This window comes from Girardinichthys multiradiatus, chromosome 8 (assembly GCF_021462225.1).
Source record: "Girardinichthys multiradiatus isolate DD_20200921_A chromosome 8, DD_fGirMul_XY1, whole genome shotgun sequence".
Lineage (NCBI taxonomy): Eukaryota > Metazoa > Chordata > Actinopteri > Cyprinodontiformes > Goodeidae > Girardinichthys > Girardinichthys multiradiatus.
This window is the reverse complement of record NC_061801.1, coordinates 37,764,681-37,785,716: the sequence shown is the minus strand read 5'-3', so window position 1 is coordinate 37,785,716 and position 21,036 is coordinate 37,764,681. Positions and strand designations below refer to the sequence as shown.

Here is a 21,036-nt window from a genome sequence, read left to right as displayed (position 1 = left end):
GGGATGGAGGTTCACCAGCCCTCATACAGCCAGAGCTACAATGGAATGATGTACATCAAAGGTTATCAATGTGTTAAAATGGCCTAGTCAAAGTCTAGTCTTAATTCTAATTGAGAATTTGTAGCAAGACTTGAAAATTAATGGTCACAGACACTCTCCATCCAACCTTAGAATAAGCTATGTTGCAAAGAAGAATAGACAGAAATTTTAGGCTCTAGACTGCTGGTAGAGACAAATCCCAGAAGACTTGCAGCTGTAAGTGCAGCTAAAGGTGGTTCCACTGTTAATTCAGGACTAAACACAAATGCATGCCACACTTTTCACATTTGTCCTTTTCATATGTGTGGAATACCGTATATCCTTTCCTTCCATTTCATAATTATGCACTACTTTGCATTGCACTATCAGATAAAATCCAGATAAAAGCTTCATACTGCACACCTTCAGCATGCACAGTTTGCAGCAGAGGGTGAAGCAGCAGGGAACAGGGTAAGCTCCTTTAGGTTTCAGGCCATGGTTCTCAACCAGAGCAGGGGGACTGTTCTGTCCATGTCTGGGTCAGTCTCTCCCTTAAGTTGTGGAGTTTGAGTATCTGGCTGATTTGTGTTGGAAGAATGAAGTAGGAGATGGATATACAGATTGATGCTTTCCATGCTGTAATGACGGTCTGTCATGATGAAGAAGGAGCTAAACCAAAAGATGATGCTCTTAGTTTACTCAGAGTAGCCGCCGATCTGTGTAATGAGGAGACAGTTGGGCTGGTTCAGGCATCTGCTTAGGATGCCTCCATTCGGAGGTGTTCCTGGCTCATCCCACTGAGAGGAGAGCCCACAGCGAACCCAGAACCCTGAAACACCCTGTGACCCTTCATGGGGCATATAAGATAGGTTTGTCAATGAAGAAAAACTTCACATATCTCTTATGAAAAAGGTTTATTAATGAATTAATTTACGTATTTATTACCAGCTAAGGATAGTTGCTAATTGTATTGGCCCAGTACATTTCATTATAAATAAAAAAGAAAATAGCTTGATTGCTGGCAAAAAGACCCTTGCAAATTCAGTCTAAAATGAAAAATAAGTGAGGTTTGGTGTGAAAATGTACAGTGAAGGCAGCTAAAAATGACCCAACATTAAGATTTAAAATGTTAATAATATAAGTATTATCCCAGACATTTGACAAGGACATCTAATTTCTTGTTTCAGGACAGGTTAAAGTCACACTAGAAGGTCTAACTACGTGCATTCTCAAAATTAGGTGAGTTAATGTTTCCTTTTCAATATAACACAAAACAAACACTGAGGCTCAACATTTAAACTGTATTTTACATTTACTGGATTAGCTGCATTGCGTTGCTGTAATATTTTCAGTGAAACCTCTCGGACTTTCTCTCTGCTACCACGTCATCTGTTCCTGATCTCTATCAGAGTCGTACCAAAATCATACAGAAGCAGGTCTGATAACAATGTTTCCCTACGTCTGTTTTTGGTTTTTTATTTTTTTATTTTCTGTGTATAATTCTGTGAGCTGAGTGTAATAAATAACGTTTTTATAGCAGTGGAGAGCAACATTTTTAAACCTGCTGGAATGGCTTTAATCACAAACTCTTTATGCGTTATAGAAATATTAAATTCTGAAATAAAACCAAACTTTGTACACATCTGAACTTCTTGTTAAACAACTGCTTGACAATCAATATGCCATGATCAACCCATTAGTTCAAAAACAATGATCAATGTTTAAATATCATGTTTACCCCCATTATAACATCTGCAATGGAAGAAATTCTGTTTATAAACCAATTTCCATTATTAGTTTAACAGTTTATGGTAATTAGATGACTTTATAGGAAGTTTTTCTATTTTGTAATTCCACTTTAACACAAAATCCAGACCACTCAACAACATATAGATAGATAGATAGATAGATAGATAGATAGATAGATAGATAGATAGATAGATAGATAGATAGATAGATAGATAGATAGATAGATAGATAGATAGATAGATAGATAGATAGATAGATAGATAGAGATAGATTTTACTCGTGGAATGCAGGGTTTGACAGTCTAGGACATGAAAATCACCTGAGCTGAGCTTGTTAATCATCACATTTCTTTCTAATATAAGATTTTTTTTCGTCCACATAAAATCAAACAGAATTTGATGCCAGTTTGTAGAAAGGTTATGTGCATTAAGAGCAGAGCCTGCATATACAGATGCAAGCTCTGCTTAAATCAACTGCTGCAACGAAGTAACGAGTGAATCAAAGTTTTGGGTCATTCTTGCAGTAGGATCTTTAACTGTATGCATCCACTGATATTTTACATATTTCACAAGAATTCCTGGTATAGAAAAATCATCACAATCTTTAAGATGAAGAATTTCACGACAGTTTAGTTTGAAACCAGATGCTATTGAAACAACGTGTAAAGGTTTTAAGTTATAAATTGATTTAACACATTTCATCTATCTGTTACCATCAGTTACTCGACTTAATAAAACAGTTTCCTTCGGTCAACTTTACTGTTTTTAGCGTGTCTAATCTAAGGTGTGGCGTCGCTGATTGCGAATCAATAAATGTGACGTCATCCGCAGTGGGTGGAGCTAACGTCCAGGCACCATGGCTTCGGTAGAAACCGAGGTGAGTATGAGAGCTCTTTCTACGCCAAACTCGTCTCACTTTGCTGCTCTTTTCCTGTACGCGTAGAAATAAAGTCCTCCCCTAGAGCCAGGGAGTCGGTCTGTAGATGAGCGGATTGCCGGTGTCCGGTTGTAGTTTGACCGTAAGCTGCTCGCTGCCAGCTCGCAGTCTTGTGCTTTTGTGCTGGACCCGGAGGACAACTGAATGTGCAGGAAGATGCTGTGTCCCGGAACATGAATAATCACCTCTGGCGCGTTGCTGGGCATCCAGCTCGGCTTGGTTATACATGGTCCCGGTTCGTGTCACTATCCCTAAAGCTGTGTCCACCCTTTAGCTGCTCATAATAAACTGCAGACGTTTTGTCGTGCATCATGAGCCGATTTTATTCACAGTTTTTAGCTGCGTTTCATTTGGCCGGCTAACCGGCGGCTTATTAAGAACGCTGTTCAGCTAGCTAGCAGCGATGCTAGTTAGCTGACTGCTCTCTCTGTCAAATATAAAATCACAAAGTGATTTTTATTGAAGCCGATTAGCTCTAAAAAACACGATGTCGTCTTAGAAATATTTGTAACTGAGGCTGGTTTCGGAGTGTTGTCTTCACTGTGGTTTACAGCATGAAAACTAACCGACTAATGAATGCAACTGTAGCAAGGCGCCAGCTCTGAAACCGGCTATATTCTGTACTTTTTCACTTCTTATACTTATTATTTGAAATTACCCTGCTTGCACATCCTCATCTGTTTAAGGTGAAAGCGGATTTTAGCATTTCCTAGTGCTTCTTTAAGGTTTGAAAGAGTGCGGTGTTGTTTCAGATGGCTCTTATTTTTATTCAGAGGAAATATTTAGCATGAGAAATAATTAAACCGACCGCTCCAGATTGAAAACAAAAAGGAAAATAACCCTTAATGTTTAAAGCATCTGTTTTACGCTTCAGCTTTTGTTTTCTTTTCTATTTTAAATGTATTTAGGAGGTAAGGCACGGTCTTGGTCGGCAGGGGGCGCACAAACAGCATTCTGGTTTCAGTGTAAAACATTAATTGTTTTTAGGATGGAGTATTGTCGAGGTAACAGTAAGGGTTTGGAGGTATCCTTTTATTATTATGAAAACAAACTTTTAACTTCCAACAAATTATACCAAAGCCAGTATAATATATATTACATTATTATCACAGAGACTTGTTTTTCATTTTGCATAAACATACAGCAATTTGGTAAAAAAAAAAAAAAAAAAAAATCAGAGATGCGTTCTGGATAGAGCATATTTACAGACTAAGAACGTTCTTCATCTTAAATGCAAAATGTATATAGTTGTGAAATTTTGGCCTAATTACTGCTAAATGAATTTAAAGTTTCTATACTCCAGTTAACAATTATTCGATTACTAAATTAGTTGACTGTTATTTCAATAATCAATTGTTTCAGCCCTAGTGCTGTCCAATTTAATATTTGCAAAGAAAAATCTCTGATTTACTGTAATGTGTAGATTGTTTAATCATTCATTTAATTATTGTAACTAAACAGGGGCCTTAAGACGATTGTTTATGACTGATCATTGTTTAAATTGGGAGCAGAAGCGATGTCACACTATATATGTGAGGGAGCTGTCACTGTTTCACAGCTCTGTAGTTAAACAGGTTTTTATGAGCACAGGTGGTGTGGTTAGCAATAATATATGTAAACATTATGTTCAGTAACAACTTCCACTCTGAGGAGTGTTGTGGAAAGGTAGCACGTAAATCTGACTTTTAGTTCCCGACTGGTCGATCAGGGCATAAAATCGGCCAATTCTGGCCACCGGCTGATTTCTCTGTGCATATATAATCAAAATGACTAAAATCACAGGAAATGACATTTCCTATAATGGCCTTGTCTAGTTATCACAAATAATACTCATAAACATTTAATGTGCTGATTGTTGACAGTGAGCTGGCATGTAGGTGCGAAGTGGGGCTACGCTGGCAGAACTCTTATTTTAACCTGCACTGCTGCAGTGATTGGTTCCTCTATACCAATTTGATTTATTTAAATATAAGTTGTCACATTACATGGATGAACTGAATGCTTTATTGTGAACTTCCAATGGGCCTTAAGGAGGTGCTTGTCTTTGTGACCATTAGTGCTGCACAACATATTGAATCGCAGTCATAGTCGTAAAATCAGTATGCAACATCTCTGGAACTGTTTGGATGCGATATGTGGTACAATATTATATTTCATGAATCATGCATTCATGTTCTGCATATATGTAATATATTTGCAGAGTTAGACGGTCTGTTACTGCCGTTAAAGCCCACACCTGATGTACATTTTGTGGCTGAGATGCTAAAGCTCACAGAGTGGGGGAGTCCGAAAAATGTGGAATAATCGGTATCTTGGCAGCTTTCAGCAGTAGTAAAAAAGTACATATTTTCTTAATATTGTGCAACCCTAGTGGCCATATTGTGCAATTGTTTGTGTAAATGCATTTGAATTCACTTGTTGAGTTGTTAGATTTTTGTGTTATCATTGAGTAAAGTTACTTAGCAACATTAATAAGATGTTTGTCCCTTATCTTTTATAATGATGAATTACCCATGAGTTCAGTATTCTTATTTAACATCTAAAATAGTTTTTTACAAACACTAGCAGTAGATGATATTACCAGTCATGAAAAATCCTGTGATTAACTGAAGTAATTTTTGGCTCAAACTAGGGAAGACGTACAGTTTGCGATAATAATGGTGAATGTTGCGTTAATGATATGACTTGCAAAAAAATAAAGAAATAATGGGGAAAATCTTTTTCTGTTTTAGGTTCATAGCAAACATAGATCCCAGATAATGAGTTGTCTATTCAGCTACTGAAAAAAAATGGTATTTCCATCTCAGCAACAATGTTTTATTAAAAGATCTGCTTCTAGGTGCCTTCTGCTTGGTTGCAGTTTTTAGTGACTTTACCACCTTGCCACCTCTTTACCTTCTGAAAGTTTTTATGCTGAATTAAACGACAAGTTTCACCAAATATAAGACGGGTGTAGGGAGCCTGAATGTATGGTATATTAGCTTTGCATGGCTAGCAATCCTGATACCATGGTCTCAATGTGTGTTTCCAGGAAAATGCAAATCCTTACCTTAGCTCTGAGAGTTCCAAAAGACTGACAACATTTCCTAATCCAGTATGTTTTATAACAAGCTGAAAGCTCACAAATATAAAACAGACTTTGCTGTACTCTGTTTAACACTACTGTTATCTTTTGCACTCTCGCACACTGAATTAATCGCAGACATGTCTTGCCAAGATACAGTTTTTGGTTGAATAGCTTCTTGCAGCTTTTGTGCTTCCCTTGACTTCACTTTTACGCACCTCAGTGACCCTGAAAATGGCTAGCTTTGAGTCGTCTTCACTCACTGATTGGAAAAAGATCTGATTTTAGAGTTTCTATTTGGCTGATCAGCGCCAATCAAGATGAAAATAAGCTGATTTTGGTCAACAGACAATTTCTCTGTACAGCTACAGTTAAGACTAGTGTTTGTTGCTCTTGCTGGTTTGCTGTTCTTATTAAGATGGGACTGCCTGTAGCCATTTGAAAAGACAGTTTTATGATAAGGTATACAAAACCACTGAGTAGCAGCATTCATAGTGGCTCACACAGACAGACTGTTACCGACACAAACATTTAAAGCAATCATGGTTTTCATAATGGCCACTTCTGTCTGTTTCTGCTGTCTACATTTACAGAAAACCACAGATTCACAATAACACAAGTATTTAATTTAGATGTGTATAACATTATCTAAAAGTTTTTATTTAAAACAAAACAATTTTGTTATTGCTGCTAAAATAGAGCAACATATTGATTAGTGCAGTTTAAATAGTTATGTTAAATATAGTCTATTGATATTATGATATAAGACAGACATATGAAGACATTCATTCTGTTTAAATTGACAATGTTTATCGTTAGCCTCATAGCATAAATGCCTGAGTCGTATTTTGGCAAATACGACTTAGACAATTATGCTATGAGGCTAACGATAAACTCCTGGCTGTTCTGCTCTACATAGAGTAATGCTGGGAATCTAATGAGCTGATAATATCTGGGCTATAGGCTTGGTTAGCTAGCCTGCATTCTGCTTCTTAACGCACCTACTGCTCTAACCTCTTAAAATGCCAACTACACTTTGAAGAACAGCATGGCCTCAATAACAGCAATATGTGGCTTCAGATTTCACACCATGACATCCTGAACTGGGGGGACTGGTAAGAGAGGGGCAGTGCAGAACAATTCTGCTCACACAGTTTGAGCTAGACTGCTTATTTCAGAACTTTCTGTAGGATCTTATTAAAGCAACTTTAAACCGTAAGAGTGACATGATAGATAATTTTAGAGGTTTTTAAAACACTAACTTTTAGGGATTTAAAGGTAAAGTGACTGTTCGGTTTTAAAGTCACGGTTCGGTACATTTTCAGTATGAGCCAATCATAGAAATAAACATATATATATATATATTTATTTTTATTTTATTTATTTATTTATTTTTACTTATTTTGAAAGAAAGGGATTTTGAGGTTCTGGGGTTGGATTTATGTTTATATAAATATATTTTCTAATCATGTTCAAAATGAACTAAGAAATTTTAAATAATCTGACAATAATTTGATTTTATCAGCATGTTCTAGAAGTTCACAACTTAGCCAGTATAGAACTGACTGGAGACTGGCTTCTCAGTCGTACATGAATGCACCATAGAAGGAAAACTGATGAGACATCCCCTGTCATTAGACAGACTCCTGGTCTGCATGTCTGCCATTAGAAAGACTCACCTTGTATTTGGGGCTGGTTGAATGCAACAGGCGGCTAAATAAGAAACTTCCAAGTTCCCTAATAACAGACTTTAGTGGTAGGTGGAAATTGTGTTTTGGTTCTGTTTTTATTCCATTGTGGATCATATAATTGTGCTTTTTAGTTCCGCACATAGACATCTTTGATGATGACGATGATGTCTCTCCTTTTCTCATCGTTCTTTAATGTTTCCGCCTGCAGCGACAGTTTTACTGTAATGCACCTTGACATTAGCGTGAAGCTAGTCTTCAACAGAGAGCTAAGATTGCCTGGCTTGACCACAGTTGTGTGTAGAGGTTTAGAACAACTCTGTATTCATTCGGTACACGTGCATACCAAAAGGGGTGTACCAAATGTTTGGTATGAATGTGAGTTTTATTACACCTCTAGTAACTTTTCAAAATCACGATGTACCTTGAGACAGCTGGTGATCGTCCAGTGCCTTATTAGTGCACATGTGTGTGCGCAGCTAGGTCTAATCTAACGTAACAGTATTTGCTTTATATATTTACAGAACAAGGTAACCTTAAATGGTAGAAGGAACACTGGATAAAATTCAGATGCAGAGTTTCAAACGCAAATCATATTCTTGTGCGTAAATGTAAATTTACTTTTTTGGTATTGCTCTTTTCAGATTACTTTACACACCAGGGTTTTCAGTATTTCAGCATGAAAGAGGTCCATTTGTCTCTCATGCAAACATCAGGTGTGCGTATCTAAAAAAAAAAAAGGTTACTATTAAACCTAAAACAGTTTTTCTCAGACTTGCCCCTCCGGTGGCTGAGTCCTCTGCAAAGAGATTGGCAACGCACGACTTGCCATATAACCGCTATATGTGTACCGCAAAGTCTAGAAATCAAAACAGTCATGTTTGTGGACTGTGGGACGAAGCCGTAGTACCTAGAGAGAACCCACACATGAATGGGGAGAACATGCAAACTCCATGCAGAAAGAAACCTGGTCGAACCCAGGACTTTCTTGCTGCAAGGCAACAGTGCTACCAACTGGGCCACCGTGCAGCCCTTTTGATTTCTTGTACTCGTACTCGTACTCGATATCGAACAGCCCTAATTGCAGCACATTTGGCAAAATAAGAAATGTTGTCACAGTAGTGTAACTGTTGGTGTTCAAGTCCTGCAGCAACTTGTTGCACACACTGTACGTTATCTTCAAACCTGTATGCAACAATGCTGGTTCCTTTTTATATATTTAACATTTAACACTGGACCAGCTCTATACCCTCTACAGGGTGCTCGAGGGTTCATGGGAGTTTGCCCAACCGGTTCACATGTGTTTTATGGACCTGGAGAAGGCTTTTGACTGTGTCCCTCGTGATGCCCTGTGGGGGGCGCTCCAGGAGTATGGAATCGGGGGCCCTTTATTAGGGGCCATCCGATCTCTATACAAGCGGAGCAGGAGTTTGGTCCGCATTGCCGGCACTAAGTCGGACCTGTTCCCAGTGCATGTTGGACTCCGGCAGGGCTGCCCTTTGTCGCCGGTCCTGTTCATAACTTTTATGGACAGGATTTCTAGACGCAGCCAAGGGCCGGAGGGGGTCTGGTTTGGGGACCAGTGGATTTCGTCTCTTCTTTTTGCGGATGATGTGGTCCTGCTGGCCCCCTCTAGCCAAGACCTACAGCATGCGCTGTGGCGGTTCGCAGCCGAGTGTGAAGCGGCTGGGATGAGGATCAGCTCCTCCAAGTCCGAGGCCATGGTACTCGACCGGAAAAGGGTGGCTTGTCCTCTTCAGGTTGGAGGGGAGTTCCTGCCTCAAGTGGAGGAGTTTAAGTATCTCGGGGTCTTGTTCACGAGTGAGGGAAGAATGGAGCGGGAGATCGACAGACGGATCGGTGCGGCTGCCACAGTAATGGGGGCGCTGTGCCGGTCCATTGTGGTGAAGAGAGAGCTGAGCCGAAAAGCAAAGCTCTCAATTTACTGGTCGGTCTACGTTCCTACCCTCACCTATGGCCATGAACTTTGGGTCATGACGGAAAGAACGAGATCACGGATACAAGCGGCTGAAATGAGCTTCCTCCGTAGGGTGGCCGGGCACTCCCTTAGAGATAGGGTGAGGAGCTCGGCCATCCGCGAGGAGCTCGGAGTAGAGCCGCTGCTCCTCCACATCGAGAGGAGCCAGTTGAGGTGGCTCGGGCATCTATACCGGATGCCTCCTGGACGCCTTCCTTTGGAGGTGTTCCAGGCACGTCCCACCGGGAGGAGGCCCAGGGGACGGCCCAGGACACGCTGGAGGGACTATGTCTCTCGGCTGGCCTGGGAACGCCTTGGGCTCCCCCTGGAGGAGGTGTCTGGAGAGAGGGACGTCTGGGCGTCTCTGCTGAGTGCTGCCCCCGCGACCCGGTCCTGGATAAGCGGAAGACGACGAACGAACGAACATTTCTCTTTTGCAACTGTTTGGCGGCGTCAGAGATGGTCGTGCTTCAACCCTCCTTTATTTTATTTTTTCAATTCAAATGTTCCATTAAAGATGGAAGCAGGCAGATCAGGCCAAGTTTAAGTTAAGGATTTTGTGGAAGAAGCCATTGTTTGAAGCCAGGAAGTTAGATGTCTGGTCCATCTCTTTTTTGCAGTCTTGAAACTGTTGTGTTGTTGCATACTAAAGTTATTATAGTGTATATAACGTTTAAGGTAAAAACAAAACAATTTTAATGTTGGCTTAGAATTACTTTGCAGTTTGGTTATTTTAAGGTTTTTCTGTCTATAAGGCTGGATAGTCGTCATCTTTATCTTTAGTCTGGCTTTGTGTATAAAATGTGTCATATTTCTAAGTGTTACAAAGCTTGCAGATCAGGACTGAGTTTTTATTGTGAAAGTGTGAAACAAGAGAAGCCAATAACAACACAGGATCTGCAATCTAGCCTACTTTACATGTCACTTAGGGCTGGAAAAAGCATTACACAAACTTACACATACAATGCTGCCAGGAGAATATACCTGACGGCTCCTGCCGGCACTTTGCCAGCTCGGACAAATTGGCAAATAACCTGTTTCATCCCTTTTGTACCTATATACTAATCAATTACATATCAGTTTATATCTCTATATTGCCCTCATGCTTTCAATGCGTTTATGAAGCTCACACGGCTGTCTTATAATGTACATGTTCAGGGACTGGAGCTGAAAGGAACAATCTGGCAGCCGTTACGTCGGAGTGTGTAAAATTAGCATTACTGTCTGTTTTCATGGAAATCATGGGATCTTATCATAGCCGTGGTGTCGGCGCTTCATTCAGACCTAATGGAGTAATCCCACCCGTGAGTTTATCCAGACAGCAGGATGTCATCAAACAGTGACACGGTAGCTGGCTAGTCCACTGGTTAGTTTGGAAAAGATGAAATTGTGACCTTATGGTGCCATCTTACATGGATCGTGCTCTTCCACAAAGTTGGCTGACTAAGCCAACTTTTTTCCAACGTCCTCCATCTTGAAGCTAAACTATCTCCGTTAGAGAAAAAGACCCGCTTCTGTTTGGTAATTTTCGAGGGAAATACTCGATATTGACAGGTACTTTATCATTAAAGGTGACCTATTATACTTCCCTGTAAACAACTGGGATAGGTCTATGGGCTATACAAAACATGTTAATTATATTCTCAGATAATGAGATTTCACCTCCTCAGTTTCCCCTTTTTTTGAGCTCCTTTCAGAATGAGCTGTTTTAGGACTCTGTCGCTTTTATGCAAATTAGCTGTATCTGGCCATGCCCCCAACCGGCACTTCATACATGAAGATGAAACCGAAACACAACAATAAGTACTTACATTTCTGTCATCTGCAGATTTGCGATGAACAGTAGGGACGGAATTTTTCTTCAGCTTAAGTCTTTCTGCAAATCCTGACGTGTACTGAAAGCAGCCTTTGGTGAAGTGATTCACGCCGTCTTCAGCAATGTGACTGGAACATTGCCCTCAAAAATAAAATGAAGCCACGAATCTCTGTTTTCCGAAAGCGGGAGAATGTGTATGGACACGTGTGGGTCTTTTTAACCTTCAACAGAACATCTGCCTTTGAAGGCAGCTGTTGTAACGTTCATGAAAGGTAAATCCAGCCGGCGAGATGTGAGCTCCGCTTCAGTTGCTAGTTGGAGGCGGGACTTGTGTAACGTTGCTAGGTGTTAGTGTAATTGTGACGTCACAATTACACAGCTTTTGAAGAAAAAATAAAACATCATTTATAGCCAAAAAAACATCTGAATGGTTTTTTTTTTTTTTGCGTTTGAACTGTTTGTAGAAGCATTGGAGACCCAAAAAGAAGTATTAAAAATTATCAAAAAGTAAATTTTACATAATAGGTCTCATTTAAAATAAGATTATTTTATTACTAAAAATTATATATTTTTCGCACACCTTCATAAATATTAGGCAATTTGGCCAGTTGTTGGTGCTAATTTCCACCAACGTTTCAAAAATAATTTATAGAGCAGAAAGTCCTGACATCTGGGATTAACAAAGTGTTTTTGAATTGAAATTAAGAGAATTCTTGCAGATTTTATCTTGTTTATGAATTTTGGACTGTTGACCTGCCAGCACAAACTATCATCAAATTTGGTTTACCTTCTTTTATGGGAAGAGTCGATGGTTTTATTTCATGCACATGATTGCTATAAAAATCCCTGATGACCAGTTACACCTTATTGCACCTCTTTTGCTGTTTCTTTTTTTAAATGTTTTTTTTTTTTTTTTTTTTTTCAGATTAGCTTGCAACTGTCGGATTTTTAGCTGTAGTATGATTTGGTTGACCTGGTTGTGTTGTTCTGCTTCATTCTTTGGGGCTCTTGGAGGTTCCTTGAGGTAATTTGAAAACAGGAGTGTTCATGTTGTAAACTAAAGGCCTCAAGGAAAGTCTGTAGGGGATAGTTCTTAGGAAAACTGATTGAAAGAAATTGATTTAACTTTTGAAATTGCTCAAAGAAATTTGGGGCGACATGCATGACTGTTGAAGTGGTTACTGGGTTTTGGACTGGTGTTAAGAGTGAAAGAAAAACCTTTCGTTTCCACATATTTAGCTTGGATTTCTTAGGCGTTTCTCCCTTCCTATGAAGTGTAAACCCTCGCTTGGTTTCTTGGCTCCAAAGGATCTCTTCAGAGGTCATCCAGTAGAGAGGAACAGAGTGGTGTTACAGTTTGAACTGACTGAGCATGCTCAGTGGAGGACCCTTTCAAGGAGGAGGAGGAGAACCGACAGATGGAGCCAACAGGTCACATGATGGTGAGGTGAATGCACATGCGGGGAAAGAACAGAAAACGGGAGCAGTCTCTTCAGCGGGTTTTCGCGCTCTCTTGCTCTCCCTCTCTCTCTCTCTCTCTGTCCTCCCAGCCATTCCTCTTCCTCTCTTACCCCACACAGTCCTCCTCCTCCCCCAATCCCTCTTCTTCGCCTTCTTCTTCTCAGTGGAGGCCATTAGAAGAAAGCAGGTATGATGCTTCCTTGAGACACACAGGAGAGGAAAGCCATGCTGTGTTCATTCTCGTTTGGCCTTAGGTGCTTTGAGAACATGTAGACTGGCTTCATTGCTTCTAAAATAAAAACAATCAATTGGTTTGAGTTTTGCTCTTGCTTCTTGAACTGAAAGTCTTAATTTATTGAAGCCATAATTCTTGTTTGGCGGTAGTGTCGATTTATCTAAAAGGCGTCAGAAAGTTTACAGGTTGCTTCATGTTTGTAGAGGGATCTCATCATGAAGTGACAAAAGGGCTGTATTCCAATATTTTACTGCATGTCTTTCCTCACAGGAAAATCACGATTCAGATGGCCCAAAGTTTTATAAATTTCAGCCAATGTGTGCCTTTTTTTAGGTTCTGTGTGATGTTTTTGAATCAAAATCTACAGAGAGCTGGAAAATGTCCCTAAAACGATGGTAAAGACTTAGTGGCTGAATGTTATGGTGGTGATTTCTCCTGCAGACCCTGCCTCTGTCTCTCTCAGTGGAAACTCTCTTTGTGAAAAGCTTTCATACTTTGTGTTTTGGAGCTCTGACTCGTTTTCAGGGCTCTTGGAACAGATCTAAAGATAGGTTGCAGGCCTTCACATACCAGCTTCGCCTGATATTGGAGAGACAGTGAATGATTAAACTGGTGTAATATTCCCAGTTTCACAGCAATATGGAATCTGGTATTGTGCTCTGAACCATTAGAGCTTTCATTTCTTAAAGCTCCAGCTGCAGCTTTGGTCTAATCTACCATCTTTTCCTGTTAACTGAGGCCTTTAGGACTGCTGATCATCTCTCTTAGATTTGGTTCCACGTTTGGAGATTCCTTATTATTCCAATCCGTGAGCTTCCCAAGCCCTTCAGTTCTCCACCTAGTGGAAAACTGCTGCAATGGCCGTGCCATGTCAGTAAACATTCTGGTTGTGAAATGGCGGAGCTCTGCAGACAGCTTTCTCTGCCTCCCTTCCCCCCTCTCTCTGCCTTCTGAATTTAGTGTCAGTTCCACTTTCCACCACTAGGGGGAGGGAAGAGGATGGTCTTTGTGTTTTCATTTGAATTAAAAGAGGAAGCTGCAGGGTTCCTCCGGTCCTTCCGCTCCCAGGTGTTCCTGGGGCAGGTCAAGCTCCACTCAGACTGGAAGGTCTTTGGGAAACAGCCTCAGTTTTGTTTGCAGGGCTGCTGTTGAGGAGAGCTTCTTGATGACTGACAAGGTGCCGGCCTGCCTTGAGTGTAGGGCCTCCAAAGCACACATTGTAAGGAGGATTGAGTACGTCTGTCCTGATGGTTCGGGTAGTTTGGGTCTGGGTTGCAGGCAGGACTCAGACTGTCTGGTAATGAGAGAAGGCCTTGATGAGAAACTGTCTGGACTGGTTTGTTAATGTGCAGCTTCCAGCCATCTCTGCCTCCTTTAGGTCTTCTGATTGGGCCCGTTTGAAAGGAAACGGTTTGCTCCTCCTTCTCAGGGAAAATGAGACTCCGTATTTGCTGAGTACTTCTCTTTAGATGTGAGCCCTGCTACCATTCAGTAAGATTAAAGAGTTTGCAGCAAACAGGCAGGAAAGCAATACATGCATTTATGCTGTCTTCTAGCTTTGCCTTTACCTTAACGTTGTAAAGTCATAATTCTTGTGTGGCAGCAGACCAGATTTATCCCAAGCTTCAAATGTCATGTCGGATCCTGTTTGTGTCTCATCACTGAATAAGAAAACATTTGTATTTCAAAGAGTCACTGCCTGTCTCCTCAGAGGGGATCAGGAGTCAGATCTCCTGAAGAAACTCCTGGAAACTACAGGCTTTCTTTTTGAGGAATGTTGTTACCTGTGGTCTCAGTGATTGTACAGTATGTGATGAGGTGGTTTCTAAGCAGCTGAGACTGTGTGAGCAGGGATGCACAGTTGAATGCAGTTATTTACATAAACTGAAAAAAAGACATTTAACTTGTTCTTCCCTGTTTTAGATCAAAATTATTTCTATTCACTAAATGTGAAAATAATTAGAGGGACTTTTTTTTAACCATCATCAAACTTAGCAGTTTACATACATAAAGATTGGTATGTTTTTAAACATTTTGGGAAAGCCAAGATGATGATGATGTCATGGCTTTATAAGCTCCTGAGAGTTTATAAATAACATTTGAGTTAACTGGAGTCACACCTGTGGATGTACCCTATGGCAACACCTCAAACACACTGCTTCCTTGTCTGACATCATGGGGAAACCAAAATAAATCAGTGACAATTTCAGGAAAAGAATTGTGGACCTCCATTAGTCTGGTTCATCCTAAGTATAATCTCCCGACGCCTAATTGGACCACGTTCATCTGTTCAAACACGAGTATAAACGGGATGGGAATGTCCAACCATCATACTGTTCAAGAAGGAGACAGGTTCTGTGTCTCAGAGATGAACGTGTTTTGGTGCCAGATGTACGTATCAACCACAAAAACAGCAGAAGACCTTGTGAAGATGCTGGCTGAAGCTGATAAAAGATTGTCATTTTCTACTGTAAAATGAGTCCTGAAAAGCCACTCGGCAAGGAAGATCCCATTTTTCCAAAAGAAACACAAAAACGTGATAACAGTTTTAACTTGGCAACAAAGAGCTGAATGTTTAGGGACATGCACTCTGGTCTGATGGAACTAAAGTTAAGATATTTTGTCATAATCACCATTATTACATTTGGCTGAAAAGGCAGAAAGCTTGCAAGTCTGAACACCCTGTGCCTCCTCTGAAGTACGGAGGTGGTAGCATCATGTTGTGGTGGTCTTTTACTGAGGGAGGGCCTGTTGCACTAAACAAAATAGATGGAACCACGAGGAAAGAATATTATGTGGACATTTGAAAGCAGCATCTCAAGACATCAGCTAGGACTTTAAAGCTGAGGCACAAACGGCTCTTCCAAATGGTCAGTGAGCCAAAGCATACCACCAAATTAGTTACAAAGTGGCTTCAGGAAAACAAAGTCAATGTTTTGGGGTGTCCATCACAAATCATTGATCTCTACCCCATGGAAGATTGGTGGGCAGAGCTAAAAAGGTGTGCGCAGGCAATGCAGCCTGCAAACCTTGCCCAGTTAGACCAGTTCTGGCAGGAGGAATGGGTCGAAATACCAGCAAACTATTGTGAGACGCTTGTGGAAAGATACGTGTGACCAAAGTCTTACAGTTTAACCGTACCAAGTTCTGAGGACTTCTGAAAGTAAAGAAAGTAAAAGAAATGTCTTAAAGAAATCTTTTATCATTTTGGAATTTAGCAAAGAGAAACAAAGTTGATAACGGTAACTGACCTTAAAAAGGAAACGTTTTGTGTTTACGGTGTATGTGAATATCATGCTAAAGTTGCATAATCCCTATATAATACATTAAATCTGTAGGTGTGACACCACAAAACGTGAAAAAGGAATGAAAACAGTTGCGAGGCGGTGTAAAAATCTTAAAAGCACCAGTTAGTGGCTGAATGTTATGGTGGTGATTTCTCCTGCAGACCCTGCCTCTGTCTCTCTCAGTGGAAACTCTCTTTGTGAAAAGCTTTCATACTTTGTGTTTTGGAGCTCTGACTCGTTTTCAGGGCTCTTGGAACAGATCTAAAGATAGGTTGCAGGCCTTCACATACCAGCTTCGCCTGATATTGGAGAGACAGTGAATGATTAAACTGGTGTAATATTCCCAGTTTCACAGCAATATGGAATCTGGTATTGTGCTCTGAACCATTAGAGCTTTCATTTCTTAAAGCTCCAGCTGCAGCTTTGGTCTAATCTACCATCTTTTCCTGTTAACTGAGGCCTTTAGGACTGCTGATCATCTCTCTTAGATTTGGTTCCACGTTTGGAGATTCCTTATTATTCCAATCCGTGAGCTTCCCAAGCCCTTCAGTTCTCCACCTAGTGGAAAACTGCTGCAATGGCCGTGCCATGTCAGTAAACATTCTGGTTGTGAAATGGCGGAGCTCTGCAGACAGCTTTCTCTGCCTCCCTTCCCCCCTCTCTCTGCCTTCTGAATTTAGTGTCAGTTCCACTTTCCACCACTAGGGGGAGGGAAGAGGATGGTCTTTGTGTTTTCATTTGAATTAAAAGAGGAAGCTGCAGGGTTCCTCCGGTCCTTCCGCTCCCAGGTGTTCCTGGGGCAGGTCAAGCTCCACTCAGACTGGAAGGTCTTTGGGAAACAGCCTCAGTTTTGTTTGCAGGGCTGCTGTTGAGGAGAGCTTCTTGATGACTGACAAGGTGCCGGCCTGCCTTGAGTGTAGGGCCTCCAAAGCACACATTGTAAGGAGGATTGAGTACGTCTGTCCTGATGGTTCGGGTAGTTTGGGTCTGGGTTGCAGGCAGGTTTCAGACTGTCTGGTAATGAGAGAAGGCCTTGATGAGAAACTGTCTGGACTGGTTTGTTAATGTGCAGCTTCCAGCCATCTCTGCCTCCTTTAGGTCTTCTGATTGGGCCCGTTTGAAAGGAAACGGTTTGCTCCTCCATCCTAGGAAAAATCGAACTCTTTATCTGCCACGTGTGTCTCTAGATGTGAGCCCTGATCTTGTTCAGTACATGTCTGCATCCCTGCCTTTGTTCGGCCTCCAATCAGCCTCACATCAGGTAGAGGAGAGCTTTAACAGTTGTCATCAATGATGGATGGGATGTTGTTAAAGGTCAGGCTGATCTGAGGCTGCTTTATTTCATATTTGTGCTAAAGTGCTGCAAAAAATTGAAGAGTTTCCAACATTGAAGCAGGAAGGCAGTGGGGTGCATTCATGCCATCCTGCATCTTTTGTGTAGGGAACCCGTAATAGAAAAACAGGAGTAATCAGAACATTTGCTCCACATCTCCTGAAAGGGGCACACCAATCTGATCTCCTGAAGCTCTGGAAACTGCAGCCTCCCTGTGGCCTTTCTTCTTTCATGGAATATGCTGTCTCACTGTGCTGTATGTCATACGTTAACATAAAGGTTCTGTTTGTGTGTCTGGATGAGTCCATCTTTTAGCAGTTGGGTATGTCTGATTTGACCTCTTGTGTGATTTCTACAAGCATCCCCTGTATGTTTTGTTCTTTTCAAAGGTTAATGTAGCAGCAGGGGAGCCATTGATGTAAATTTGGAACTGGGAATAATTCTGTGGTTAGGTTGGTCCTTACTTCTTTTGGCTGGTTGAGCTGACAGGAAGGAGGAGGGGATGGAAAATTCGCATTGATGGAATTGCAAAATGTGCATCTCGAGCTTTTAAAGTAACAGGATACATTTATGCACATTATATTTTTTCAATATTGGATTTATTTATTAATTTTTCTTCAGAACCTGCAGAAAAATTTAAAATGTTTTCCTATAAGGAAGTTGCATTGCCTCGCTAAAGTTTAAAAGAGCTCAATGAATGTTATTGTGGTTTTACAGGAAAGAAAAACACAAAGTAGTGCACAACTGAGAGGGTGAAGGAAATGAGAAATTGCTTACAAACCGTTCTACATACACAAATCTGAGAAGTTTGGTGCTATTTGTATTCAGCCCCATTTCTGATGCCTCTAAATAAAATCCAGTGCAAACGTTCAACTTCAGAGGTCACTGAATTAGTAAACAGAGTTTACCTGTGTGCATTGTAACCTTAGTGTAAATTCAACTGTTCTGTGTAGGATTCAGAGGTTTGTTAGAGAACATCAGTGAACAAACTGCTTCATGAAGACCAAGGAAGACAGCAGACAGCTCAGGGAGAAAGTTCAAAGCAGGGTTAGGTTATAAGACAATATACCAAGTTTTGAACATCTCGCAGAGCTCTTTTCCATCCAAGTGGGGCATTGAAGAGAAGCAACCAAAGGCCCATGGTGACTCTGGAGGCCCTGCAGAAATCTGGAGCTAAGGTGGGAGAATATGTTAACAGGACAACTGTTAGTTGTGTTCTCTAAATATCTGGTGTTTATGGAAGAGTGTGAAGAGGAACTAAGAAGTCCTGTTTGCGGTTTGCCTCAAACCATGTAGGGGACTCGCCAAGCACAGAAGGACGTGCTGCAGTTAGATAATAACAAGATTGAACTGTTTGGACTACATGCCAAAGGCTGTGAGGGGTCGAAAACACCACACGTCACCCTGAAGACATGGTAAAACATGGTGGTGGTAGCATCATGCTGTGGGCGAACTATTTTTTAGCAGGGAAAGGGGTGGTCAGAGTTGGATGTGTGTATCACATACAGTCATAATAAAATGTTATTGTGTTTTGACGTGACAAACTGGAAAGGTTCTTCAGGTTTCAATGCATTTTCAAGGCCATGTAAACCCCTCCAGTTTAAAAAGAGAACCAGTTAGTGGCTGAATGTTATGGTGGTGATTTCTCCTGCAGACCCTGCCTCTGTCTCTCTCAGTGGAAACTCTCTTTGTGAAAAGCTTTCATACTTTGTGTTTTGGAGCTCTGACTCGTTTTCAGGGCTCTTGGAACAGATCTAAAGATAGGTTGCAGGCCTTCACATACCAGCTTCGCCTGATATTGGAGAGACAGTGAATGATTAAACTGGTGTAATATTCCCAGTTTCACAGCAATATGGAATCTGGTATTGTGCTCTGAACCATTAGAGCTTTCATTTCTTAAAGCTCCAGCTGCAGCTTTGGTCTAATCTACCATCTTTTCCTGTTAACTGAGGCCTTTAGGACTGCTGATCATCTCTCTTAGATTTGGTTCCACGTTTGGAGATTCCTTATTATTCCAATCCGTGAGCTTCCCAAGCCCTTCAGTTCTCCACCTAGTGGAAAACTGCTGCAATGGCCGTGCCATGTCAGTAAACATTCTGGTTGTGAAATGGCGGAGCTCTGCAGACAGCTTTCTCTGCCTCCCTTCCCCCCTCTCTCTGCCTTCTGAATTTAGTGTCAGTTCCACTTTCCACCACTAGGGGGAGGGAAGAGGATGGTCTTTGTGTTTTCATTTGAATTAAAAGAGGAAGCTGCAGGGTTCCTCCGGTCCTTCCGCTCCCAGGTGTTCCTGGGGCAGGTCAAGCTCCACTCAGACTGGAAGGTCTTTGGGAAACAGCCTCAGTTTTGTTTGCAGGGCTGCTGTTGAGGAGAGCTTCTTGATGACAGACCAGGTGCCGGCCTGCCTTGAGTGTAGGGCCTCCAAAGCACACATTGTAAGGAGGATTGAGTACGTCTGTCCTGATGGTTCGGGTAGTTTGGGTCTGGGTTGCAGGCAGGTTTCAGACTGTCTGGTAATGAGAGAAGGCCTTGATGAGAAACTGTCTGGACTGGTTTGTTAATGTGCAGCTTCCAGCCATCTCTGCCTCCTTTAGGTCTTCTGATTGGGCCCGTTTGAAAGGAAACAATTTGCTCCTCCATCTTAGGAAAAATCGAACTCTATCTGCTTTGTACGTCTCTCCTGATCTTGTTCAGTACATTTGTCTATACCCGGCCTTTGTTCGGCCTCCAAAAAGCTACTGTCAAAGGTCGGACAGATCTTGGCTGCTTTACTGTCAGATTTGTGCTGAAATGCTGCCAAAGATTGAAAATTCAGCAACAAAAATGGGTGCATTTAAGCCCTCAGCTTTCTTTCTCCGCGTTTCTTGCAAGAGTTAGAGATGATTGATGGATGTCTTAGATTTCCTTTGAAGCTGCTGTTCTGCTGAGTGTCTTAGAAAGACAGTCCTGGACTCTGTGTTTACCCTGCACACCTCATGATGGTATTACAGGAAAACTGGTTGTCTGGAGTTCATTGCATAAATGAGAGATGGTCTTTAGTTAGTTCATTTTTCTTGTACCTCTGGTTTAGTTTGGGGGGGGGTCTTCTTGCTCAAGAGGGTAAAAAATTCACTTTGTGCACATTTTGTGATTAAATAATGAATCCTTAATTAAGAAACGCTTTTACAATTGAGTTTAAAATTACACTTGAAAAGACATACAAGAATAGTTCTTAATTTTCTCAGACTGGATATTTTTTAAAGTAGAAACACATTATCTAAGGAATATGATAAAATACAGCTGGATGGCCTAATCTAAGTACAGACTTATATTCAATTTAGATGCCGTGGCATAACCTTAACCAGGCTGGTCATGGTCAAACCCCCCAGTGTAGCTCTGCAGAGAAGAGTGGAGCAAAAATCCTCCACAGTGATGTAAAAGGGGGCGATGACATAGGACCAGGTTGCTTTGGATAGCTTTTCTCCCTTTTATAAA

At 41.2% G+C, this 21,036-nt stretch overlaps 1 protein-coding gene across 3 annotated transcripts in view; it reads left to right on the top strand.

The window, feature by feature from the left end:
• Window positions 1-2,591: 2,591 nt before the first annotated feature.
• The window catches only part of ehmt1b (euchromatic histone-lysine N-methyltransferase 1b), a 43,271-nt gene continuing 24,826 nt past the window's right edge, over window positions 2,592-21,036 (top strand). The window contains exon 1 of one of the 3 annotated variants that reach the window (XM_047372736.1): window positions 2,592-2,643. In XM_047372736.1, coding sequence (XP_047228692.1) covers window positions 2,623-2,643 — 21 coding nt within the window. In that variant the 5' untranslated portion in view covers window positions 2,592-2,622. Of the gene's footprint in view, window positions 2,644-2,914; window positions 2,939-18,961; window positions 18,981-21,036 lie in introns of those variants that run through there. The other 2 variants (XM_047372737.1, XM_047372738.1) reach the window with 2 other exon arrangements.